General features: G+C 34.5%; 2 protein-coding genes across 4 annotated transcripts in view; one reads left to right on the top strand and one right to left on the bottom strand.

Moving 5' to 3' along the window:
• LOC143255043 (BAI1-associated protein 3-like) overlaps nt 1-4,584 on the bottom strand; it is a 162,410-nt gene extending 157,826 nt beyond the window's left edge. The window contains exon 1 of one of the 2 annotated variants that reach the window (XM_076510077.1): nt 4,384-4,584. In XM_076510077.1, the coding sequence (XP_076366192.1) occupies nt 4,384-4,448 (65 nt within the window). In that variant the 5' untranslated portion in view covers nt 4,449-4,584. The remainder of the gene's footprint in view (nt 1-4,383) is intronic. The other variant, XM_076510079.1, reaches the window with a different exon arrangement.
• The window catches only part of LOC143255044 (epithelial sodium channel subunit beta-like), a 53,572-nt gene continuing 42,760 nt past the window's right edge, over nt 4,521-15,332 (top strand). The window contains exons 1-2 of one of the 2 annotated variants that reach the window (XM_076510081.1): nt 4,521-4,659; nt 14,536-14,815. The gene's annotated coding sequence lies outside the window, so the exon portion shown is untranslated. Of the gene's footprint in view, nt 4,660-12,807; nt 13,033-14,535; nt 14,816-15,332 lie in introns of those variants that run through there. The other variant, XM_076510082.1, reaches the window with a different exon arrangement.

Here is a 15,332-nt window from a genome sequence, read left to right as displayed (position 1 = left end):
GCCGTCCCTAATTTAACAGTTTAAGACTAAAAGGAATGCAACTAGTCATCACCACCCATCGCCAACTCTTGGACTACTCTTTTACCAACGAATAGTGGGATTGACCGTCACTTTATAACGTCCCCACGGCTGAAAAGGCGAGCATGTTTGGTGCGACGGGGATGCGAACCCGCTACCCTCGGATTTCCTAATCGCACGTCTTAACCCACCTGGCTATGCCGGGCCTTGTATTCATTTCCAAATACCAAAAATATGAGTAGGTTAGCAAACAGAAAAAAGAACTAATGCCACTAGGGTAAACAGACCAAATAAAGAACTAGTCTAGATAAATTCACGGACTTTTCTACTACATTATACTCAAGTCTCTTTTAATGTCATTCCTCGTGTTATAGATGTTTAATCCCTGTTTTCTGTTATTACAGCGCCATCTATTCTTTAATGACTTTAGTTACCCCCTTTTGGAGGAATTTTCCAACTTTATTTTGAAAATTCATCTCCATAGCTCTCTTAATGTACACAATTCCAAAATATCCATAGCTCTCTTAATGTACACAATTCCAGACGGATTTAACGTACACCATTATCACAAAGAAGAAAATAAATTAAGTTTGGTTTCGTTTTGTGTGAAAAAAAAGTTCAACTTTTTGGATTAAAAAAAACACGATAACATTTTAAAATAATAGTAATTAAAACACATAGGTGTCACTGTACGAAGAATCTGATTAAAAGAGCCAATTGTTATGTCTCTGAATTTAATTGGATAACATATTTTCAAATTTAACTGCATTTTTACAACATGAAAGCAATTTGGTCAGTGAGGGCGCCACACGTCAAAATTACTTTGGACGGAAGGCTCTGCTTATAAGTGTCACAGAAACAAAGTTTTTTACGAGAAATATTTATTGAACACATCTGCACTTCTTTTCAAAGAGATATAATTTTGAATTTACTGACTAGAAGTTTTAGTAAAATCTTGAATAAAAAAGTTGGTTGTAAATGTCACAAGTGCAAAAATCTTTAAATAAAAACTTTACGAATAACAAGGCCTAACCAATTCGAAAATTTACCAGTCATGTTTGGGTTATATAGGATTTCAAGGAATAGGCAATCGAAAAAGTTATAAGATTTTTTTTTCTGTAAAATAAATTAGTAGATGGAAATTAAAGTAAAAGAAAGTTTCAATAGTCCCTCAATACGAAACACAATTCTTAAAATAACCCAGTTTCACAGAATTACTATATAATCCTATTTGTAGCAGGATAAAACTAGCATTCTGTCTAAAGTTTCATGTTAGTTCCTGAAACGGCAAAGAAGAGCAAAACAACTTATTCGTTATTTCCATTTTCGTGAGATGTCTAAATCCAATATTTAAGATTAGTGCAGAGTCTGCTACAGCTATAATAAATGCCCTAAAGATATCCTGGGTTACCAGTTTCATTAGGGGCAGAATTCGCAGAACAATCGCTTTCTCTAGACCTAATTTAATTAATTAAGTAATTCCCTCCAGAAATTGTTGTTTGTTCGTTTTTTTTTTAAAGTCTAGAATGTTACTGAATGCTTTTCATCCTATCGAAGTTTTGTTAATTATTTATGAACAACCTTCCTTATAACTTCATCCATGATTTTGTTACAAATAACAAGAGAGTAGCCCAATAAAAGATTTAACGTGTTCGTCAACATATCAGTAACTGTTGGGGCTATCCTCAGCTACATACTGTTCTGCATAATTCGTCAATAATATTAAGGAAAATGTAATTAAAATCGAGATAATAATGATTCTTCTCAGAGATGGAGTTTTTGTGATCTCTGCTCGAGTTAAGCCTAGTTCTTGGATATATTCTTCGTAATCGCTTTTCATGTTAAACCTAATTTTCTTAACGATTCCTCTTTTGGATGTAATCTATCGTATAATTGCTCGAGTTAAGCCTAGTTATCTTGATGGTTACTTTCTTGGGTGCAATCTGTCGTACGTCTGTTTATGCTGGGGGTAAGCCTAGTTTTCTTGATGGTTACTTTCTTGGATGCAATATATCGTACGTCTATGCTCGAGTTAAGCCTAATTATTTTTACAATTCCTCTTTGGATGTAATCTATGGTATAACTGCTCGGGTTAAGCCTTGTTTTTTTATGATTGTCTCTTCGGATGTAAACTATCGTACATCTGTGCTCAAGTTAAGACTAATTTTCTCGATTATTTTTTTTATAAAACTTTTCTGAGATTTTTCTGATTGTATTTGCTAAGCATTAGCTCATTTACAAAATAATGGCATTTGTGATTTTTTTTTCAGTTTTATAATTTTGTACAAAGCTGTGTGCGTTGGCAGCTCCCAGTTTTAAAGCAATAAACTAGAGGAAGTCAGTGAACTCTACCTCTCATCAACTCTTAGGCTATTTTTTACGAATAAATATGTGGGATTGACAGTCACATTATAATGCTCTCACGGCTGATAGAGCGAGCATACTCTGTGATGAGATTTGAACCCATGACCCACAAATTTCAAACTGAGCGTTCTAATCACTAGGCCTCATGATTATTTACTTTTTAAAGTATCAAAGTTCTTTGTAATTATTAAAATTGATCTTCCCTTTATAATAATCAATGATTTCTAATAAAATCAATGTAATTACTTCGATCAGAACTATAAATGTAACTCACTAAGTAATGTAACGGATATTATATATTGCAATTACTAGAATTTTATAATTTTATGAAAATATTAAAAATAGAAAGTACTTATTAATAAGTTGTGTACTTTTCTATTAACGACCGTTTCGTCCGTAATCCTATGCAAATAACATTTTGGGGGACATTTCTGCACGAGACACTTTTGAATAACTTTTCTACGGTGTTTACAGAATGGAATCACCATATGCCAAAAGTATATAAACACTAAACCTAGCAAAACTTCGATACAGAAAACTTGTACTCGAAAGAGAAAAATAATAAGTTACTCAGTTATCTATGTGTGATAGAAAATTAAAAGACTTGTTGTTTTGTTTTGTTGTTGGAAGTTCGCACAAAGCTACTCGAGGGCTATCTGTGCTAGCCGTCCCTAATTTAGCAGTGTAAGACTAGAGGGAAGGCAGCTAGTCATCACCACCCACCGCCAACTCTTGGGCTACTCTTTTACCAACGAATAGTGGGATTGACCGTCACATGATAACGCCCCCTACGGCTGGGAGGGCGAGCATGTTTGGCGCGACTCGGACGCGAACCCGCGACCCTCAGATTACGAAGCGCACGCCTTAACGCGCTAGGCCATGCCGGGCCCATTAAAAGACCGAAATTGGATAACGTTGTGAGTGTTATTTTAATGTGTATCAAAAACATACGGAGTCAAAGGTGAATTACAACAGATATTCGGGCTGGTTGATAAAAACCCGATTTAGGAAGGCCAAAAGGAGTTATCTAATTGTGAGATAATATTGTAGGTGGCATTTATAAAACCGTCTTAAAACAAAATGTCAAACCAGTAAATGCTCGTTAACGTGTATGGTTGTTATTTGATTATTCTGTTGATACAAAAAGGAATTGTTTTGATGCTTTCAGTAAGCCTTCTCCCTATTTACAAGAACAAGGCTCGTTCAACAGTCGATATATTAGTCTGAAAATCACATATTACTAGGTTTTTAAATTAGTCCACAATTAAACTCTAATTAGAATGCGTAATTACATTTCTACCCAATTCACGATATAATAGTGTAATACTAACTACGGTTAGAGTGTTGTAATTCTAAACGATACTTAGTTTTACCGTATTTTAGAGTTTTATGTTTTTAAATGAATATCGCTTACCTTCTGAACACACACCTATATAATTCGTTAACAATATTTCTTGAATGAAACACGTCTAACTGTCTTTTATATTTACATGCAAAATTTTCACGCAAAAGCTCTTACGTATTTCCATTTCAATGCTTTGTCAGTAGCAGAGTTTCGTGCATAAACAGCGTTTGTACTTGTTATTAATAAATTACGTGCGGCATGACCAGGTGGATAAGGCACTCGACTCGTAATCTGAGAATCGCGGGTTCAAATCCCCCATCGCACCAAACATGCTCACCCTTTCAGCCGTGATGGAGGTATAATGTTACGGTCAATCAATCCCACTATTCGTTGGTAAAAGAGTAGCCCAAGAATTAGCGGTGGGTGGTGATGACTAGTTGCCTTCCCTCTGTTAAATTAGGGACGCCTAGCGCAGATAGCCCTCGTGTAGCATTGGCGCGAAATTCAAAACAAAGCACAGCATTAATAGATTATGGATTGGAAATCGTATGTTCAATTTATGTACCAGTTTTAGAAGAAAATTCTTGTTTGTTCATTATCAAACATATTCGACTTGGTAATTTACGAAACCAACTTAAAGGAATTATGTGTCTCACCTCTTATCAGGAGGTACTTGTTTACCCTCAGCCTCAGGGTGGTTCTGCACGTCTTGTTTTTCCATTCCTAACAGTGTATTCAACTTCTCGTTCGTCTCTGGACTCGTGTGAGTTTTACTGTTAACAGTTAAACGTTTACTTGATTACCAGTATGTTGCAACCTAGTGTAGCTCTGTACCTACAGTAACGAAGTTGCGCGGAACAGCGGCGTACCCTAACGTTTCTTTCTCTACGTCACACGTGATATCAAAACACTCAGAGATAAAAATGTCACAGGTAGGTATTTGTTGTAGAAGGTTTCACTACAGGTAACAATGGAAGAATGCTTAGCACGTAGAAACTACTTACGTAACCTTTAGACTATTATTATAATTACGTCATTTGTCTGTACATAAAAATAATAGGCCCAGCATGACTAGGTAGAGGTTAGAGCGCACGACTCGTAATCTGAGGGGCGCGGGTTCGAATCTCCGTCACACCAAATATTTTAGTCCTTTCAGCCGTCGGGGGTTATAAAGCTACTGCTAATCTCTTTATTCGTTACTAAAAGAATAGCCCAAGAGCTGGCGGTGGGTGGTGATGACTAGTTGCCTTCCCTCTAGTCTTACACTGCTAAATTAGAGATAGCTAGCGCAGATAGCCCTCGTGTAGCCTTGCGCTATATTTTGTCTTAATATTTACCTTCAAATTAAGAATTTAATTAATGTATAACATTAAAACTTGAATCCAAGTGTACAAACTTATTGAGATGCATTCATAGAATAGTAGTCCAATAAAACTTTGAACGTCAGTCGCACATTCTAAGAGTTAGAAATTCTCGAACATCCTCAAAGCAAGATAAATTTAACCCTCACCTCTCCAAGGCTTTTCTATTCATTTGCATTCGACATCGCATTGATTGAATGAATTAGGCCTCATTCTATTCGGTCCACGTGACTGAGTTTGAGAACACATCTCTGTACGGGGTAACTGTATGAGATAATTTAGCACAATATCTAAAAACTTAGATGAATGGAATTTATTTTAATTACCTTTCATCACATTAACACATTACCAGTTCTCATAAGTATGGAAATTCCTATCTCTCTTTTATTCATTTATTCGCCGAAACAAAGCAGAATTTACTAAGCTCTAAGATTTCTTCAATGGATACGCAGACGCTGAGTGTCTTTCTATTGTAACTGTCGAAAACTTTCATGAAGTGTGCGGTTTCAAATTAAAAGCTCAGTTGAACAAAAGAAGCTTTTGCTAAAACACGTAAACCTTAAACGCTTAAGCCAAATCAATCGAATTTAAAATAAGCAAATGAGTGTACATTAAGTTTGAAATTTTCGCTTATTTAGAGGATTCGAACTTTTAATTTTCTCATTCAGTCGAGTGTTTTATTCTTACATTTGAAACACAATGAAGGCTTTGTTTAAGACTTCAATGTTTTTATTTTTTAAAACTGTTTTTCAAAGGCTAATCTGTGTCAATATTATATTCGGAGAAAAACAAATCTTGCAAGTGTTGTGAAATAAAGTACTGGCTTTAATGTGTCCTCGCTTATTCCGCCTACCCCCAACACTATAATTTGGATTTAGATACCCGCGATGGGCAGAGCACAGATAGCCCATTGTGTAGTTTTGTGCTTAATTACAAACAACGACAGGCCCGGCATGGCCAGGTGGTTAAGGCGCTCGACTCGTAATCTGAGGGTTGTGAGTTCGAACCCTGTCCAACAAACATGCTTGCTCTTTCAGCCGTGGGGGCGTTATAATGTGACGGTCAATCCCACTATTTGTTGGTAAAAGAGTAGACCAAGAATTGGCTGTGGATGGCGATGACTAGCTGCCTTTTCTCTAGTCTTACACTGCTAAAGTAGGGACGGCTAACGCAGATAGCCCTGGTGCAGCATTGCGCGAATTTCTAAACAAACAAACAAACAATCGTTTGGAGTATTTTTTGGAGGGGAGATTTGAACAATGTAGCCTCCCCGCTAGTATAGCGGTATGTCTACGGATTTACAACGCTAAAATCAGGGGTTCCATTCCCTTGGTGGGCTCAGCAGATAGCCCGATGTGGCTTTGTTATAAGAAAACACTTAGACGCACAATACTGCAAAAAGTGAACTACTGATATAAAAAGTACTGTTCTTAGAAATAATTTTACAAACTGTAAAAATGGACTCTGTGAAGCTTTTTTGATATAATGCGTTAATGGTTTGGAATCTAAAAATTTCAAGGTAGACTTCTCAAGATTGTGTAAATATGTAGTGTCGTTCCTAAGCTAAATATATAAGTGATAAGACACAAAAACAACCACCGACAACAACGGAAACGTACCGTAAGTTAATAATAATATGAAAACATTGGTGGTAAATTGGTAGATCGGCTAGATGTATGAATAATGGTGACCCATGATCAGCTAGATGTATGAATAATGGTGACCCATGATCAGCAAGATGTATGAATAATGGTGACCCATGATCAGCAAGATGTATGAATAATGGTGACCCATGATCAGCTAGATGTATGAATAATGGTGACCCATGATCAGCAAGATGTATGAATAATGGTGACCCATGATCAGCAAGATGTATGAATAATGGTGACACATGATCGGCTAGATTTTCGGAAAATGTGACACAAGTTTCTTTTAGTTAAATATATATTTAGAAATGCACGTAACTTTTATTGTTAAATGTGTATTGTGAAAGTCCCACCTATTCTTTAAATTTGTAAAATATTTTTTTTCATTGTTAGCAACTGAATTTTCGAGAAAATCACCATAAAAACTTATAAATCGACGCACCAAGAGTCAGTTAATTATTGTTGATTTGCTATAGTCAGTGCACTATAAGCCTCGGAAGCTGAACTGTGGTAAACGCTTAGTAATTGAAAACTACCTTTATTTCACTAGGAACGTTTATAGATTTCGAACATTATAAATCGTTTAACTTCTGTGAATTATCTTCGGCCGTTAGTATTTCTACAAAGACGTTATATAGTGTTGTCGATGTAAAATTTACACGTGTTCAGTGAAACAGCTTGCAAGCTTGCCGTCAAGGTCGTGGACCTGCGTATCAGCATTGAACTAATTCATCATCAAGAATTAATTCGCTCATCGTGAACCGTCGATAAAATATTCAATTCCTGATCAGATATAAAACTCAGTACTGTTTGTAACTTTGTAAAGCCCTTGTATATAAACCATTATTTGTAGTAACTATTTGTAATAGCCGTTATTATAAATTGTATTGTTGTTTGTATATTAAAATATATTTACGTTGAGAAAGAAAATTATGTGTATCAATGTTGTTGGAAAATATTATACATTTCACACAAAGCGTCATTTAATTAATTTTTTAATTCAAAATCAGATTTTCAGCAATTTGAAATTGTAATACGCAAAGCATGTAACATCATAAATCGCAGGATTGTCCGAGATAAATTGTAATACATAACATTGGGAGGAAATTCCATTTAAATCAAATATCGAATAAATCCCCTCTCTCTTGGTTGAATAATGATATGAAATGTTTATTTCGTTCTCTTAAGTTTATGTACATATTTACTGCGTTTATTTGTTTCAATAATTTGACATAAATTTGCTTTACAATTGTGTTATAGTAAGTTATAGTTAAACGCCAGTTAGGGAAAATTGTTTTGGTTTGGTTTGTTTTGAATTTCGCGCAAAACTACAGAAGGGCGTTTTAGCATGTAAGACTAGAGGGCAGGCAGCTAGTCCTCACCACTCACCGCCAACTCTTGGGCTGCACTTTAACCAACGAATAGTGGGATTGATCGTCACATTATAACGCCCCCCCACGGCTGGGAGGGCGAGCATGTTTGGCGCGACGCCGGCGCGAACCCCGGATTACGAGTCGCACGCCTTACGCGCTAGGCCATGCCAGGCCCAAACTTATCAAGGGTAATTACTAATTTTATTAATATTTGAAAACGTAATTCATGCAATGAAAGTTATCAGTAACCTTGTCAAGTGTAATGGCCATCTTTTATACTGTGCAGTGTGCAGGAATAAATTCATGTGGTAGTTAATTTGTGATACATTTGTCTTTATTCTATTAACATTTTGAAAACTGTTCACAACACCTCGCTTATACAAACCTACATGGAAACCTTGAAGTATCGTGGCAACAAGATTACTCTGTGACTGCATGTTTACAGCTTTCAGGTTCACGTAATCAGAGATTACCAATTTGCAAATTGAACAGCCCACATAAGTGGTTGCAAAAATCATCCCCCCATCGGGTGTAAAAAAAATCTATGCCCCTGGCGCAAAGATATATGAGGGCTATCTGCGCTAGCCGTCCCTAATTTAGCAGTCTAAGACTAGAGGAAAAGCAGTTAATCATCACTACCCGCCGCCAACTCGTGGGCTGCTATTTTACCAACAAATACGAATAGTGGGATTGACCTCACATTATAACGCCCCCACAGCTAAAAGGGGGAGCATGTTTGGTGCGACGGGGATTCGAACCCGTTACCCTTGGATTACGAGTCGAGCGCCCCCTAACCACCTGGCCATGCCAGGGCCTCAGAGTTTTGAAACAAGAATAAAGTACAAAATGCTTTTGGTGTTTATTATATTTTATATTATATTATATTTTCTGTAGAGAACGATATAGAAAGACACCTACCGGTTTTCTGACGTAAACTAAAAACCTTCTCTGATTGGTCAATAATTATTTTACTGCAGACTTATAGCGCTAGTGCGAAGACATTATATTCTTTCAAAGAGAACTTCAACTCCAAAAGGATCGTTCAAACGCGAGCTGTTTACGACACATACGTTTAGGATCTGTTACAATAGGCTCTTGTCAAGCGTGTGTACTAAATCATTATCTGGAGTCCATATAAGAAAAACAAATTTCGTTCTAAGACTAAATGGTGCAAGAATGCTTGAAACATACCCTCAAGGTTTATGTACAGTCTTTTGTGTACATCTTGGTTGAGCTATCGTCTGCCCGGTAAAGTGTCACTTAACGTCATCAATCATAACGATTAATTATAGAAATTCATTCTTATCACACTAAGTGGGTTCACCTTTACAACGAAACATTCGGGTTCATATTTGATTAACGCATAAAAAAAATGATAACGATAACCTTTAATATAGATAAAGGTACAAAAGAACACGTGTACGTTAACCAGACTAAAAACTGCAATATGAAACAGACAATAGAAGATCTGCGAAACGTTGTCGTCAGAGAAACTGAAACAATACCAACTTTGTCGTGTATTGTTATTTTACAAAAAAGCTCCGTATTGTAAGCAATAGATCCTTTGTCGTTGTAAAGAAAGCGGGTTTGTTTCCTATTGAATTTTCAATACTTCATTGTTTGTTGTGATAATATCTGGGAAGAAGCGTCAATATGGACACTATATATAGCACGTTGTATATTATTTTGATCTGTTCTGTAATAATGATTTAAACATATTATACAAATACAACACACACACAAACACCGAAGCGGATATGTGACGGTTACTTGTTGAAATATTCAATAGCTAACCCTAATTTTATTAAAGAGTAAGTGACTGTAGGTAATCGAAATGCAGCTCAAGAAAAAAAAAATGGTCGGGAACTTCCCCTACGTCCGATAAACTCTCATAAATTTATATGATTAATGAAAGGTTATCTTAGGACATGAAAAGTTGCTTCATTTATATGTAATTGTAAAACTACAATACATAAACGTCCATAAAAACTACAAGACACATTGTAAAACCGTAAGTCTGTATGAACCACCGCATGTGGACAACAAACTTTCATGCCAAAATTTCTGAAGATTCATCAACAAGGGGTAACTAATGGTAAAAAATGCACGAGGTCCACAAAAATCACCAAAATCAATATGTAAAACCGGAATTTGTTTTTTTTTCTCCTAAACAGAAAGGACGTCAATACCACATTTGGTAACGGTCCATCTGAAAAGAATGAATTCGTGGTAAAAAAACTGAAAGTGTGTAGGTGCTCTCGAACGGACCTAATGAACCTCTATATCAGTCTTGGTGAACGTGAGAAAATAGTTAAATGTATAGTCAATAGACAGTTTTGTGATACTTATATAAATAAATAGTTACATGGATAGACAAAAGACAATACTATTATATTTATACCAAAAATAGTTACATGGATAGACAAAAGACAATACTATTATATTTATACCAAAAATAGTTACATGGTTAAACAAAACGATAATATTATATTTATATAGATGTATTACATGGGTAGACAACAGACAATACTATTATATTTATACAGATAAATAGTTACATGGACAGACAACAGTACTATTATATTTATATAGATAAATAGTTATATGGACAATACTATTATATGTAAATACATAGTTATACAACAGACAAGACAATACTATTATATTTATTTATATAGATGACATTTTTATGTAGATACATAGTTAGATAAATTGACAACAGACAATACTATTATATTTATATAGATACATAGTTGCATGGATAAACAACAGACAGTACTATTATATTTATATAGATAAATAGTTATATGGATAGACAACAGACAATACTATTATTTTTATGTAGATGCATAGTCACATGGATAGACAACAGACAGTGCTATTATATTTATATTGGTAAATTGTTATCTGGATAGAATACAGACAATGCTATTTTATTTATATAGATAAGTAATTACATGGATGGATAACAGACAATACTGTTATATTTATATATATATATATATATATAGTTACATGGATGGACAACAGACAATACTGTTATATTTATACAGACAGACAACAGAAAGTACTATTATATTTATATAGATGCCTAAAAACGTATGAAATATACTCACCGTAATCTAGGTACACATGTAAATAATTTAAATGCACATTGAATAACGATAATCATAACTACACACTAAACATATTTTTAACGAAAGTGAACGTAATTTTAACGCAGTACACCTCAATATTCATTTGATTTACACTAACCATAGTCTAAACGGATATGAGAATAGCTTTAATATACACTGAACAGAGCTTCAGTACATATGGGAGTAGCTTCACCACATAGTAAACATGGTTTTGGTTCACATTAAAATTAGTGTGTACTCATTTACTCCAATTATCATAGGTTTTAATTTTTGTGTGTAGTGATTAATGGTATTATTAACTTTTAATTTGATATCCGTATATTTACCTTTTATTTCTTAATTATTAATTGCTTTACTTTTGGTATGAAGTTATTAATGATAACTTCGCTAAACACCGATTGTAGTGTTAAGTACACTAAGAGGGTAACAATGTGGAACAACAACAGATGGAACCCCCGCACACACCTGGTAACGTACATTGCATACAAGATGACTGGACACTGTGTTAAAATATTGTTAAGTAATTCATAGTGTGATAGGTTACTTTCGTTCAAAACCAATGTGCAACGAGTCTGTATGTAAAATCTGAAGTTCGATTCCCCGTGATGGACACAAAAGATAGCTTGATGTGAAAACAAACAAAATTGCAACCTTTCAATATACTTGACAGATTATGTTTTATCTCGGCGTTTTTTCCTTTCCTTTCACTCCCTGGTGAATCACTAATGAGATTATGGATTCTCAATATAAAGTTCCCCGCTAGTAGTATAAAGCGCTAAGTCTATGGATTTATAACGCTAAAATCAGGGGTTTGATTCCCCTTGGTGGACTCAACAGATAGCCCGATGTAGCTTTATTATAGGAAAACACACATAGACACAGTACAAAAAATCTGGGGTTCGATTATCGTGGTGGATAGAATGTAGATATTCTATTTGTAGCTTTACATTAAGAAAACAAATGTTTTTTATTTGTTTATTTAGAACACTAAACTAAGGAAATATTCCTTCCTCCAATCAACTTGACAGAACGCGTTCCTGTGTTTTCTGTTTATTTGGGGTTGAAATAAACTCACAAGATTCTGTCTGTCAGTATGTTTGAGAGAGCCTCCTAGTGGCTCAGCGGTATGTGTGCGGACTTACAACGATAAAATCCGGGTTTCGATATTCGTGGTGGGTAGAGCACAGATAGCGCATTGTGTAGCTTTGTGTTTAGTTCAAAACAACAACAACATGTTTGAGAGCGATTTTCAGCGCCTTGTTCTTTTTTTTTGGAAGTTCTAAAAATGTAATTTAATGTTTTCTGGATTCGGTTTATTGGTGTTTCTTATTTTCCAAATAAAAAATTATATTGTTCTTTATGCAGTTGAAATTGTAATTTTCAATCTAATCGTTACACAGTGCGAGTATGTGGGTTAAGCGGTCGTAACAACAAAAGACTTTCAGAACACAAGTAAAGCCTGCCCTGACTTTGAACTAATGAACAAAGAGAAATTAGCTAGTAGATGTTACCCGCTGCCTCAGTGACCCTTTGAACTGAATAATAGGATTCCTTGTCAATTTTATAACGTACCCACAGCTGGGAATATAGAAAGTTTTAAAGACAGCTCATCTCGAGCCTTGGACTCCTTGATTAATTGCACCACATAACTAGCCACTAGGCTACCCCCAATTCGTTAGTGTGCAGGCATTCACAATGAATTTAGACCTGTTTTTATCTGGGGTTGAGAGAAGGAAGTCGTAGACCTTGGACTCTAGTTGCAATATTCGTATCCATAAGTTGATGAGGGTGAGTAAATTGTATGTTATTGTACATTAGTTTTCGAGTTTTTACCGTAGGAAAAAAGAAACGTTTTGTGTCGTTTGTTTTAAATCGTAAGTATTGTTTACTTGTATGTTGGTATTGAAAAATGCTCTTTGTAATGTATAGCCTTATACATCGTAGAATGAAGATAGTTTAAGATAACGGCAATATTAGGTTTTCCGTGACGTCCAGTAAATAACTATTTCGTGGAGAATAATTACCAGCAAATGATTTTAAAAAAAAGGAAAAATTTATTTTCCAAAGCAACAGTTCGAGGCACGAAGTAATTACGGTTGGTGTAATATATTTTTTTTTTTTTTTTGTTCTCTATATCGGTGAAGGTTCTTCTGAAGTCACGCAATTTCGAGAAAGTAAAATTACTTTACGTTTTCGGAGCATAAGCGCCATCTATATACACAAATACACAGTATGCATTGTTTAGTCAACAATTTCATATCAATTTTTATTCCTTATTAAACGTTTATAAAACAATCATTACTCAAAACAGTAAAACTGGTTTGCTTAATAATTTGACTTAGGAATGGATAAGTCTTTGTTTTCAAACAGTTGCTCTACCTAAGTGTCACAAATTACCAGTTTGAAATACGCTTGTGTTAGTAGACCCAAATAGTGTTATTCGAACAACCTTGTGATAAATTATTTATGTTCTTGAAATTGACATAGAATACGAAATACTCATATTAAATATTCATATACAATGTAATATATTTTTGTTAGCAGGCATCTTATATAAAATATGGTGTATTTATTATGAAGCAACTCAGAAAGAAAACGACATACTTGCTAATAAGCTAGTCATATGGAACATAATATATTTTTAACAGAAAGCCGTTAGAAGATTCAATATTTATTGCCACGTGAGATATATGGAAAATGATATGATTATTTGCAAGTATGTCACATTTCCGATAGTATATTTGTTTGCGAGTAATAAATGATATACTATGTGATATAATTTTCGTCAGGTAATTTATACGGAAGTCGCTGTATTTATTGATATGTAAGTCACATATAGTTATTTTCAGGTAATAATAATTTATATGCAATATTATATATTAATTGGCAGGTAATTCATATACAGTATTACTCATGTTTTGGCAAGCACATGAAATGGAAGATAAAATATTTATTGTGAGGTAACTCACGCGCAATACCATATATTTATTGGTAGGTAAGTTATTTGCAATATATTTTTCTACAGATAGGTTATATACAATATGATATATTTGTTGGCAGGAAAGTTACATACAATATGATGTAGTTGTTGGCAGATGAGAGATTTGGGATAATGCAATCAACCTGTATCGGCTGTTTATGGCAAATTTCCTATAACGATATAACATAGAACATGATCTAATGTAGGAGGAGGTTTCAAAACGTTTAATTACACTTTATTTTACAAAACCTTTCCCTGAAAGTTTGATTTTATTTTAAAGATAATTCATTAATTCTTTTGTATACCTATAGATGGCAGTGTGTCCACAAATGGCAAGATAAAAGTTGAAAGTTACCAGTGCAATTTCAGATCAACATGTCCTGTGAAATAGCCAGTAAGAATCAACAACAAGCTGAAGGTCATTAATCTAATGACTGTTTTGTATTGAAGATTCCAGAACAAGAAGACAAAGTCAGTGAAAGTACAAATGACAGTGACGTAGGTCTATTATTGATGACTTATATCCAGGACATGAGATCTTAAACGTACCCAGGAAAAGCTTTTACGATGAAAGAAGAAAAATTAAAAATGGTGAGTTGTTAAATAAAGATCGTTCAGCTTAGAGGTCAAGGTAGTTATTTCAGGTGACAATCAAGAGATTCGAAGATAGCTAGAAGAAAGAGAAATAATCTTTTTAAAGTTTGTAATTGGGAACACCTAATGATGTTATAGTAAAACAAGATGCACATCTTATATTACAAGTCGATCTACTGGGCTTAAGATAAACTCTGTTTGGAGAGAGGAAAATTAAAACCATCTGAATATAAAGTACAGTAGCTATCATTTTTGTTAGCAAAAACCAAGTCAATTAAATGTAAATTAGAATGAATAACTTATATGGTACAAGATATATATATGAAAAACGTATTTTCTAGGTCAAATAAAACTAATTATGTGTTGGAACCTCTCCTGACGAGGTCTATTGCTCATTACCAGAGCTCCATAGACTGTGTAGCAATAAATCACAATAATCGATAATTTGTATGGTATTACATCACACCAAGATGGTCATAATTCTTAACAAATCTTTGTATTACATTACATCACA

The sequence above is a fragment of the Tachypleus tridentatus genome, chromosome 7 (genome assembly GCF_004210375.1).
Source record: "Tachypleus tridentatus isolate NWPU-2018 chromosome 7, ASM421037v1, whole genome shotgun sequence".
NCBI lineage: Eukaryota > Metazoa > Arthropoda > Merostomata > Xiphosura > Limulidae > Tachypleus > Tachypleus tridentatus.
Note: the sequence above shows the minus strand (reverse complement) of the source record. Positions and strands in the feature narration are given on the sequence as shown.